Below are 12500 nucleotides of genomic sequence, written 5' to 3' on the forward strand. Positions count from 1 at the left end.
TGGTATTTCATTTATGTTTTTGCTTCTTTTCTGGTAATTTTTTCTGTGCTGATTTTCCTCCTCCTGATTTTCTTGAATAGTTTTTGTCATTTTTCACTAATGTTTCCTGTCACTGCTGATCTTATTTATTTAAAATACAATTTTATTGTAATTATTTAAAATTAAATTTTCTGGTCACCCCAGAAGAAAATGTTGAAATGATCCTTTAGACATTTTCTGCATTCTAATGGTTTCTAGTGAATTAAATCACAGTGAAGTTAAACTCTTCCTCTTTTTCCTGAGGACCCCCTGGAAGCCCCTCAGGGACCCCCGGAGGTCCCCGGACCCCCTCTTTGAAAACGGCTGATCAAACAAGACTGTGTGTTTGGCGTGGTGGGCGTGGCCTACCTGGCCCACGCGGCCTGCAGCTCGGCCTGCAGCCGCTCGGCCTTCTGGGTCTCGTTCCTGAGCGACTGCAGCAGCTGGCTCACCGTCAGCTCCTCGCTCTCCAGCCGCGACGCCGTCATGCTGACCTCCAGACGGCCACCGCCGCCGCCGCGCTCGCCGCTGCACACGCCCCGCACGGCGTCCACCTGCCCGTCCTGGACATTCACAACAGAAATCCCAAGACGTTTATTTCAGATCCACATGAGCCACGGTGTGAATGAGAACCTCAGAGCTGCTGGAAGGAGCCAGGCTAACCACTCCCATAGACTTCAAGTCTTTATGCTAAGCTAACAGGAAATGCTAACACGGCAGTATTCCTTTGAAAACAGGATCCTCGACTGATTGCCTGTTTATTATGGGATGTGGCAGAGAGGCGTTTCATTTATAGATAGATAGATAGATAGATAGATAGATAGATAGATAGATAGATAGATAGATAGATAGATTTATTGATCCCAACCAGGGAAATTCTGGTGTTCCAGCAGCAACAGTAGAAACATATAATAAAGTTAAATAAAATAGAATAAAAGCTAAATATATACAATAAAGACTATAAAGGCTAAAACTAAAAATATACAATAAGGGCTAACCTAAGATTATTTACAGAGCTTTAGTTTCCCTCGATAGTCTTAAATCTATGTGGACGGTTTTTCCATTCGTTGCATTTCCTTTCTGAATACTGAATACTTTTAATGTTTTGACTTAAAAATGGATCAATAATACTAAAAAAAAAAAAAACCTGGAAAAACCTGGGCTATCAGCAGCTTCCATCCAAAAAATAAACCTCATATCAGTCCAAGTATAAAATAACACCAGTGTACATCTGCCTGTCATCAAAACATCTCACCTACTTTCCTGTTCTATTACCAACTCTGTGGTATTTTGGGTTTCTGTGGTACTGAATATACTCACAGACCTATTTTATTTTATTGTCTCTATTATTCTAATTTGATCTTATTTCATTCTGTTTTTTGCTTGTTTTTTGATGTATAGTATTTATGGTCATTTCTTTTTTGATGTTAACTACATTCCCTTGAGCTGCTGCGTCACACTGACCTTCGCCTTCAGGGGATCAATAAAAGTTCATATTATCTAATCTGAATTATGTGGCAAGTCACCGTACAGACTTTATGGCTGTGCAGCAATCACACTCATGCTGTCTTGCATAATACTTATCAGTTCTGTTTATTATTCCATGTGTTTCTTTGCTCGTCTGTAACTTTAAAAATCTGCGTATTTGATGAGTTCCTGCAGATTTAAAGGGATTTTTAAACAACATTTTTGTCACCAATCTCCTCCCAGACGTTCCACATGTCAAATAATGCCAGTTCTTTGTATGTTCATGCTGTCATTTTATTTCCTAATACTTGATATCGATGAGTTTATTCTTTTAATAATATGCATATATTCAAATACACTGACAAAGACTTCTATTGTATTTATATTTCAGTCACTGAATACAGTAGAAACCCCATTCAAATTTCTAAGTGCTCAGTATGACATGCTGATGGAACCTGCACTCTCTCATGTTGATGATATATACGGTTTATGAGTTATGAAATACATGGAAGTCAATGAAGCCCCATTCACTCCCATTATATTTATAAATCAGCCACTGTGTACAGTAGATCAGATTCTAAGATATTGATCATGATAATGACACAGGATATTGACTCTGTGTGTGTGTGTGTGTGTGTGTGTGAGACCCACCGTGACCTTGATGACCTCGATGAAGGAGTCGTCAGACGAGCCCTGGCTGGCCTTCAGCTGCAGCTCCGAGTTCAGAGCCACCAGGTCGTTCTTCTCCGCCTGCAGACGGGCCAACTGGGCGCGCAGGCCCTCCAGCTCTGCTCTCTGATTGGCTGACGCCGCCTGTCAATCACCGCCACGTCAGTACAAACCCCAGCCTCTGATAACACACACGTTATGGTGCTGTGTTGTTGTCTCACCTGCGCCCCCTCGGGCCCCGGGCCCCCCCGCTCCTCCAGCCTCCTGCTCAGCTCCTGGTTGTGGCGGCTCAGCGTCTCCATGCGGTCCCGCGCCTCCTCCAGCCGCGACTCCAGGAAGTCACGCTCCTTCTTCTGCTTCTCCCGCCACGCAGACAAACCCTCGAAGCGCTCCTTCATCGACAGGTTGGTCTGCCGCAGAGCCTCTGGGGGGGGAGAACACAGACATACATTTAGAAAAAATACAGAAAACAGAGAAAATTATTAAGGTTCAAATTAAATAAATGCACAAACAAAAATAAAATATAAACTAAATTCTGATAAAAAAAAATAGAATGCCAACAAAAAACTAAACAGAACAATAAATACACAAACATACAGAAAAACTGCAAGAAAAGAATTAAGGTTAATTAAGGTTAGGGTTAAAACCAGAAAGATTTAGAAAAAAATACACAAATCAAAATTGAAAATATTGATATTACATACATTAATATTAATATACTAATATTAAAATGAAACATATTTTAAAAATAAAATTATTAAAGTTAAAATTAATAAAAAGCATACAAGTAAACAAATTGTTTCACAAATAAAAAATTATACATACAAAATATTATACAACATATAGATCAACAAATAAATATATGGATGAATATATGAATAAGTAAATTAACATGAATAAAGAAAGAAAGAAAACAAATTCATGTTGTTTGTTTGTAATATTTTAACTTTTGGGGCCAAAGAAAAAGGAAGTGAATAACTAAAGACACAAATGAATAAATAAAGAGATTTTTCTCATTGAATATTAAAATTATGATACGAATGGCACAAAGTGTAAACAGCCTGTCGTGCGAAAAAAAGAAAAAAAAACAGGAGGGAGACAAAACAAAGACACAGAAACTAAAAATGCTGAGTCACTGAGAAAAAATGCACTTCCTCATGTGAGCGCCATGACACGACTCCTCTGCAGCTCCCCGGACGGGTCACGCCATTTCATAACATAAACACGATTCACTCTCTCTCTCTCTCTCTCTCTCTCTCACACACACACACACACATACCAGACATATTCCGCCTACAGGAATCTGGTTTCCAACTGCAGGGGGCGCCGTGGAGGTGATACATTTTTTTTGTTGTCTGGTTATAGCAGTTGGAGTCTGGGGCCTCCAGGAATAGGAGGCAATAAATATAAATTTTAAATATGAATTAATGTATTTTTAATAATTGTTATATCATTTTCATTTTTTTTAATTATGTTTTATTATTTTTTTTATTTTACAAATTTTCAGATAATTTTTTGTTAATTTTCAAATTTTTATTTGTGATTGTAATTTCACCCCAAAAAAAAAAATAATCTGGTAATTTCTGGTTAATTTTCTCCTCACCTGTTCATGAAAGAATCAAGTGAATTTGCTCGGATTTCAAAGACTTGATTTTACTCTTAATTATTTCACAAGTAAAACTGTAATGACACAAATAAAGTGTGAGACATTATATTAACACGATGTTATAATCTGACCTCTCCTTTAATTAATAATCTCACCTCAGTTTATAATTCTGTCTGCATGAGAAATATTGACAGGAACAGTCCAGTTACTGATCAATATCTGGAATCAAGTGGACTGATCAGTTTATAGCATTGAGCCCCACTGACCAACATATGTTCTGCTCTGCTGAGTGCTCGGTGCTGCCCCCGCTGGACACAACAATGAACTGCACTCAGCAGGAAGTTGATGTGGCTCAGACAGAGACAACAATAAAAATTATGCAAGACTAAAAACTACAACAAAAAAACTATAAAATGTTGAAAAATAAAATTAAAAAAAAATAAAATAAACATAAGAATAGAGCTAAATATGAAAAACAATGACCAAACTGAAAAACTCAGGCATCATTACTCCAAAATAAAAGCCAGTTTAAAAAGATCAGCCTTTTGTTTTTTGTTTTTTTATAAAAGCAGCTGCTGTCAGGCTCTGCTCGGCTCTCACCCTTCAGGTCTCGGTTCTCCTGGATCAGGATGTTCATCTGCTGCAGGGTTTCCTCCAGCGTGCCGGACTGCCCGGCCCCTCGAGACACGTCCCCGTTCAACATGAGGCCGAGCGAGGCTGAGAGAGAGACAGAGAGAGAGAGAGACAGGCAGAGAGAGCTGTCTTTACACAGGCGGCAACAGGAAGTCGTCATACTGTCCATCAGCATCTCCATTTGTTTTGTATGTATGTTTTGATATGCAAAATGTAATATCACAATGTTGTCTTGTTGAAATATTGCAATATTCACTGATACCAATATAATACAAACCTTTCAGCACCTTTCAGAATGGTGCCATTTGAAATAACTCGGTACTGAAGATAGAAAATATCATCTATGGCCTCAAACATCTCAACATGTGACGTCAAATCTGATATAAATATTTTTAATAACCCCTGAAATATTTGGGTTTTGTAACATTATTATTATTATTATTATTATTTTAAACTGCCTCGATACCTGATAACTTTCATTCTGAATGCCATAAGAGCCTAAATTTGGCCCTAATATTTTTTTTCCCTCCTAGCGACAGTTTTCTGGGGAGTTTTTACTTGGTCACTATGAGGATGAAGTCGTCCAGTTTTGTTGGGAATGTAAAGCTCTCAGAGACTCTCAACAAGTCTAACTGGGTTTAAAATAAACCTGAACAAGACAATCTCAGTGTCTCAGCATCGGCACAAAAACAGGTCAAAGGCCTCCCTTGACCTCTGACCTCCAGATGTCTGACTGACTCCTGTGTGATGATGTTGGCCCCCATAGCAGCCATTTCACTGCAGGCAGAGCATTTTGTCAAACTGGGCGTCGCTGGAGAAAATGACCTCTAGTGACCTCTAGGAGAATCACAGCCTCATCAAACTTTACAGACACAAACTAGAGAGCGAGGCCGTTCAGAGGAGCTCTGGGTTTCCAGGCAGACTGACAATAAGAGCCAGTTTCTGACACATTTCCACAACAGAACCCAAAAAATGCAGTTCTCACAGAAATCTCCAAATGTCAGAAGTTTCTGACACCAAAACAAAGCCTGATTTTTCTTCTGTGGTGTTCCTCAAGGTCTTGGTATCCTAATGTGAGATTTTACAGGGATTTCTGACCGTACCTGAGCATGGGAATGGCTTCACATACCTCCATCATAATGCCCCAGCCCTTATAAATTACTACATAAATAACCCGGCACTAAACCGAAACACAGTGTTTATTCCAGATTTATGACTGGAATAACTCGACACACAGAGCTGAGCTGCTTCTCAGATTAATCTCCAGGTTCCCAGCTTTCAGATGATGTTCACCACCTCTACTTGGCTTTTTTTTTTTAATTCCCCCTGAAATGGGTCTAAAAAAAAAAAAAAAAAAAAAAAGGGCGGTGATGGTAAGAGGAGAATCCAAAAACGAAAACAAACAAAAAATCACAATAAATCATAATATGCAGCCACAACACGTGTACATATTAAATCAGTATCGCAATAGTATAAAATCGGGCACATGGTCCCAGCCCGAGTATTTAAGAGAAATAAAAAATTAAAAAGCAGCATGTTGAGTTAATCAGTGACTCAGCTGTGGGCTGCAGCAGGAGAACAGCAGCGTTTATCAGCAGGTCACATGCTGCTGATTACATTACATTACATTACATTACATTACATTACATTCACAGGAAATGACCATGTTGAGCCGCCAGTCCGTCGTTTATTTCCACTTTTAACACATAATAATCTCTTAATTGTGTTTTTTGGAGGGTCACAACACAACTCCCACAGAGATAATACAATATTTACGGTAGAAATATTACAGCGCTGGCATGGAGGAGCTACCTTTAGCCGCGCTACGGAGCACAAAACACCTTTTAAGTCCCTGTGGAAATAAATAAATGGTTTTAAATGGCCAACAGTGACTAAGTGTTTTTCATCGGAGTGGTTTTAGTTTCAGTTCAGCAGCCGGACAGGCCTCTGCAGCCGCTGCCGGTGGAAAGTTTGCAGATAACACAGAGTTACACAACACATCTGCGCTTTTACCGGAGCGCAACTGCGTCACGTCTGCGCCGAAACAGCTTCACCTGTTTAAAACTCACCTGTGGTGCCGTGTGAAGGTAACAAGGTAACAGATCCCACTGCACAATGTTGGATAAAAACAGTCGGGCGGACCGCAGCTGTTTGGTGCAACCTTTCCCACCGTTTCCTCTGTCTGCGCCCGTTCCTGTCTGCGTCAAAGCGCACAGAGTGCAGCGGAACTTCCGGTTAGGAACGCCAAAATAAAATCAGAATCAGAACTACACCACATGGACTAAAGTGTTATTCCACCTGCAGGAGCTACTCTGAGCTCCATCCTAAATCCAGAGGCATGAATAGTCCAGTAATTTTAGGCCAAAATTGGGGTCAACCTCGGACAAATTGCAAGAGAAGCAAACTCAACTGATTTTGTATCCTCAGTTTGTCCTGAGTGAGGGGAAAAAAGTCCCAAGAAATCCCATTGGTGGAAAGTTTTGAAAATCACCTCTATATGACCACATATTACCAAAAAACACTGTTTTTAATACACAGGGGAACGGGGTTCAAAATTACTTTCAGATATCACTATAAAAATTCACAAGTTGATTACACACACAAAGACAAGAAAAAAAGTCAATTACCAGTTCTTTGAATTATTCTGTTTACACATGCATATCACACATTATCTGATTTGATATGCGCTAATAAGGAATATAAGGAATAAATGCCAGAACAGACATTTAAACAGTGAATTAAAAGGTTACTATATATATAGTAACCTTGAATTAAAAGGTTACTATATAACAGTGAATTAAAAGGTTACTATATATATAGTGACCTTTTAATCCACTGTTTAAATGTCTCTTCTGGCATTTATTCCTTATATTCCTTATTAGCGCATATCAAATCAGATAATGTGTGATATGCATGTGTAAACAGAATAATTCAAAGAACTTGTAATTGACTTTTTTTCTTGTCTTTGTGTGTGTAATCAACTTGTGAATTTTTATAGTGATATCTGAAAGTAAAATGTTGACCCCCTTTCCCCTGTGTGTTAAAAAACAGTGTTTTTTGGTAATATGTGGTCATAAATAGGTGATTTTCAAAACTTTCCACCAATGGGATTCCTTGGGACTTTTTTCCCCTCACTCAGGACAAACTGAGGATACAAAATCAGTTGAGTTTGCTTCTCTTGCAATTTGTCCTAGGTTTTTTCATAAAATGACTGGACTATAATGCGGAGTTGGTTCTTTGCAGCAGAACAGCTTCCAGTCCTCTGGGAGGCTTTCTACCAGATGTTGGAGAGGAAGCACTGAAAAGGAGAGCCGTATACTATTTAAATGTGCAATATCACCACTGACCATGCTGTGCAATATTTTTTTTTTTCAGAATTCATACTGTATATATAACTCCATACTGTATATATAACTTATTTTACTTATTTTATCTTATGTTTCTTACATTTATTTATATTGAAATCTATCTTTTTATTTTGTTTTTTTATTACATGGTTGCACTGAAAGGAGCTGCTCTTAATCTCATTGTACATGTGTGTATAGTGACAATAAAGGCATTTTATTCTATTCTATTCTATTCTATTCTATTGGAGTGTGTCTGTGGGAGTTTCTGCCAGATGTTGGGGTGTGTCTGTGGGAGTTTGTGCCAGATGTTGGAGTGTCTGTGGGAGTTTGTGCCAGATGTTGGAGTGTGTCTGTGGGAGTTTGTGCCAGATGTTGGAGTGTCTGTGGGAGTTTGTGCCAGATGTTGTAGTGTGTCTGTGGGAGTTTGTGCCAGATGTTGGAGTGTGTCTGTGGGAGTTTGTGCCAGATGTTGGAGTGTCTGTGGGAGTTTGTGCCAGATGTTGGAGTGTGTCTGTGGGAGTTTGTGCCAGATGTTGGAGTGTCTGTGGGAGTTTTGAGCCTTTGTGAGCTCAGACTCTGATGTTGGACCAGAGGGCCCGGCTCCCAGTCTCCGTTCTAGTTGATCCCAAAGGTGCTGGATGGGGTTGAGGTCGGGGCTCTGTGCGGGCCGCTCAACTTCTTCCACCCCAAACTCAGCCGGCCACGCCTTTATGGAGCTGCTCTGTGCACTGGGGCTCAGTCATGCTGGGACAGGAAAGGGCCTTCCTTCCCCAAACTGGTCCCACAGAGCTGGAAGCAGAGAATTGTCCAAAATGTGTCGGTGAGCTGAAGCGTTCAGATTTCCCTTCAGTGGAGCTGAGGGGCCGAGGCCGAGCCCAGAAACACCAGCCCACAGCGTGACCCCTCCTCCAGCAAACTGCACAGTCGGCACAATGCGCTCAGGCAGGGAACGTTCTCCTGGAGGCGGGGGACGTTCTCCTGGAGGCGGGGGACGTTCTCCTGGAGGCGGGGAACGTTCTCCTGGAGGCGGGGGACATTCTCCTGGAGGCGGGGAACGTTCTCCTGGCTCGCTGCTAGAGTTTATACACCTGTGGCAACGGGACTGAATCAAACACCTGGATTCAGTGATGAAGAGTCCAATACTTTTGTCTATATAGTGCATATTGAGGAAATAAGGGTCAGTTGCCATTGCTCAAATTTTCCAAAGAATAAAAATCTAAGCATTAGTGAAATTATATGAAAGAGAAAACAAAATACAAAAAAATGTGTGCATTAGAAATAAAGGTGCATTAGAAACAGGTCAAATGAAGCTAGTCTTTTTTTTTTTTTTTTTTTAATGATTATGTTGCTTATTTTTATAACCCAGTGTGTGATATTTTTGCTCTCCTGATCAATCCTATCAGCCTGACCATTTACTTTTACTTTTATTTTGAAGACTGCCGTACTATACTTCCGGTGCTGGCCTCGCTGAATCTTCTCGCTCGAGGACGTTTGACTTGTTTGGGTTTATTGTTACCGTTTCCTTGTCGTGACATCAGAACGTACGGGGCGTTCATCGATCAGATCTGGCGTGACGCGCCGCCGGAGTCCCTGCATAAACCACAACACACCGCCCATCCTCATGATCTATAAATCTGTACAAATCAGTGCTGCTGCGTCACTTCCGGTATTGTTTTGTCACCTGGAGGGTCAGCTGACAGCGGGATTTCCCGTGAAAAGGTGATTCCCAAAATGACACACCGGGATGTTTGAAATGAGTCGTCATTCCCCAGGAATAACTCTGAATATCTGTGATTCATTTTAGAGAAAAAAAAATCATAGAAAAAGTCCCAAAGAATTATAAATATAATTATAATTACAAATATAAATATACCATAAGGTTACTATACACTCAGTACCAATGACACTCACAATTTGTTATAGGTATGTTATAGAGATACCATACCAAATATTACAGCAAGCTGCAATATTATGGCAATTATAATGTATTACAACGATATGATTACAATAATGATTATGATAACTATGTTCATGGTTAATTGCACATATTTACACACCAACCTTACCTCATTGCATTAGTATATGATATATTTGCCTATATGATACTTTATATTTATTATATTGTTTGGTATGCATGTATTTTATTCACATTTCACACATTTATCTATTTATAAATTTACATATTTGATATATTTACATATAGATTACATATATCCACACAAATTTATACATAAAAATATATCGATTGATCACTACAGTAAAAGCCATCATAATTCATTATTGTTATTATATGGATACTATCAGGGATAAAGTACCAAATGTTTTTATAATTCTCTATTAGTCGCTGTTAATCTAAGTGATCTGAATGAAGCGTTGAGATTTTGCAGAAACAAAGCAGCAATAACCACCAGAACATCTGCAGCAGTGAACAATAAAGGAAAACAATCTGTTGTAGTGTCAGAACTAAAAGTCACTATTAAGTGTTTTAAACATTTTGCCATAGGAATGTTGGAGGAAATCAAAATACCACAATAATTTTTTTGCTTTAGGCCCTTTATTTTTTCAACCTGGTCAACCTTAAAATCATAAACATAATATCCCAGCATTGCATGACATCACATATAAACAAATGCTCGAAAATTTTAAACACAAAATAGTGCAGTTCATCCGTTGTCCACTAGATGGCAGTGCTGTCTAATAGAAAATCCATTCTAGTTGTTTAAAATTTGCCGCAACCTCTGACATGTTTGGCTAGAGTTATCAGGAAAGTTAATATGAAAAACTGTCTGGACACCTAATAAGCTACATTCTGGGAGCCATAACAGCCTAACAGCCTAAATTTGGCTCTGATGATAATCTGTCTGTACCTATCTGTCTGCCAGACTGCACGCTGGAGGTATAGGCACTGTTTATTTTGGAAATCTCATCATCCTTCCCAAACTTCCCATGTCAAGGACCCAAACAGATCCTTATTCCTGTTTGTTTAATTTCCTAGGGAATCACATTACAGTTGTTTTCAGTGGTCAGATGTAATTTTGTATTGAACAACTCTGGGTGTAGAATCTTCTTATTGTATTGAAACCCAGTGGGTGCAATAATAGTAAAATGGAGCTCTTCCTCATGTTTCTGGAGGCCCTACAACTCCAGCTTCAAGGCCTTGGGACCCTCAAGGATCTCTGTGGAACCTCTTTGTGAACTGATTGAAAAACTCCTGGTACCTCTTCAAAACCATGTAACCTCTTCAAAGACTTCTGGAATGACCCGTGAAACCTCTTCAAACACCCAGGACCCTCCTCAATGACTCCTAACCTCCTCAGAGACTCCTGGAACCTCTTCAAAGACTGCTGGAATGTCCTCAAGGACCTTTGGTACCTCCTCAAAAACCATGGAACCTCTTCAAGAACTCCCCGTACCTCTTAGAAGGCCCCTTGAGTCTTCTCAAGGACTTGAATGATTTTAAGGATCCGGGAAACCTCCTCAGGGACCCCTGGAATTCTCTCAAGGACCCACAGAACCCTCAAGGATCTGAGAAACTGGATCTGGATCCTCCTCAAATATTACTAGAACCTCCCCAAACACTACTGGAATGGCGTCAAGGGCACGTGGAACCTACTCATAAACCCTGTAACCTCCTCAGACCCCTAAAACCTCCTCAGAGACTCCTGGAATATCCCCAAGGACCCCTGAAACGCTCTCAGAAATCTCTGGAACCTCTTCAAAAACCACAGCACCTCCTTTAATATTCCAGGAACCTCTCCTAAGACTGCTGGAATGTCCCGAAGGACCCCTTGAACTTCCTTGAAAGACTCCTTGAAATTCTTCAAGGACCTGTCGGACTTCCTCAAAAACCCTAGAACCTCCTCAAAAGCTCATAGAATCTCCTCAAAGACTCCTGGAATGTCCTCAAAGACTCATAGAATCTCCTTAATGATTCCTAGAATGTCCTCAAGGATACCTGGGACCTCTTCAAAAACCACAGGACCCCCTAAAAGACTTCTGCCTCAAAGACTCCTGCTTTGTCCTCAAGGATCCCTGGAACCTCTTAAAAAACACGAAACCTCCTTAAAGGCTCCTGGAACCTCCTCAGACCCTCGGAAAATCTTCAAGGATCCACAGGAAAGTTCAACTGGGAAGTTGAGTCGAAATGTCGGACCCTCCCAGCGGCACTTGAACGCAGCATGTGCGCTCCTGCTTCACCAGCGGCAGAGACTGACAGACAGACTGACTGGCTGACTGACTGAGGGGATGAGAAGTTGCTCGGAGCAGCAGGTTGGATTTTCATGGTTTTCTGCAGCTGCAGCCACTTGGATGATTCTTTACGTTCTCTTTAACCAACTTGGAAATGCGGAAAACCCTGCAAGTTTAGTTGCAGTGCACAAGCCAAATTAGCGTGAAAAGTGACTTTACGTCAGGATTCAGTCAAGCAGAGCATCCCTACGAGTTTTGGCAGCTGTTTTCATTCTGCAACATTTTTCTTTCAGCTTTTTGTTCGCACTTCATCCAGCCTGGAGATGTGGACTGATTCTGTGCAGAAAAGGCAGTGATTTTTTTTTTACTGATAAGTGAAGTATATCAGTTTTGCTCCAGTGGACATAGTTCAAACTTTGGGCCAGCTACCAGACAGTGATTCCTCCGGCTGCTTCGGGATGTTTCTCTCGGCTCTCCTGCTCGCAGCGCTCGGCCTCTTTGCGCGTCCGGGCGCCTTTACGCGCGGCTGCCAGCTGCCGTCCGAGTGGCGGCCGCTGAGCGAGGGCTGCCGG

The 12500-nt window shown here is 40.7% G+C and overlaps 2 protein-coding genes across 2 annotated transcripts in view; one reads left to right on the top strand and one right to left on the bottom strand.

The window, feature by feature from the left end:
• Window positions 1–6595, bottom strand: part of optn (optineurin) — an 18480-nt gene extending 11885 nt beyond the window's left edge. Inside the window, exons 1-5 of the mRNA XM_030046062.1 lie at window positions 6463–6595; window positions 4361–4477; window positions 2376–2578; window positions 2137–2298; window positions 388–581 (exon numbers count right to left, since the gene is read on the bottom strand). Coding sequence (XP_029901922.1) covers window positions 388–581; window positions 2137–2298; window positions 2376–2578; window positions 4361–4463 — 662 coding nt within the window. The 5' untranslated portion in view covers window positions 4464–4477; window positions 6463–6595. The remainder of the gene's footprint in view (window positions 1–387; window positions 582–2136; window positions 2299–2375; window positions 2579–4360; window positions 4478–6462) is intronic.
• A 5768-nt stretch (window positions 6596–12363) lies between these two features.
• Window positions 12364–12500, top strand: part of ccdc3a (coiled-coil domain containing 3a) — a 13956-nt gene continuing 13819 nt past the window's right edge. Inside the window, exon 1 of the mRNA XM_030046189.1 lies at window positions 12364–12500. This exon is cut by the window's right edge and continues 299 nt beyond it. Coding sequence (XP_029902049.1) covers window positions 12387–12500 — 114 coding nt within the window. The 5' untranslated portion in view covers window positions 12364–12386.

This window comes from Myripristis murdjan, chromosome 23 (assembly GCF_902150065.1).
Source record: "Myripristis murdjan chromosome 23, fMyrMur1.1, whole genome shotgun sequence".
Classification (NCBI taxonomy): Eukaryota; Metazoa; Chordata; class Actinopteri; order Holocentriformes; family Holocentridae; genus Myripristis; species Myripristis murdjan.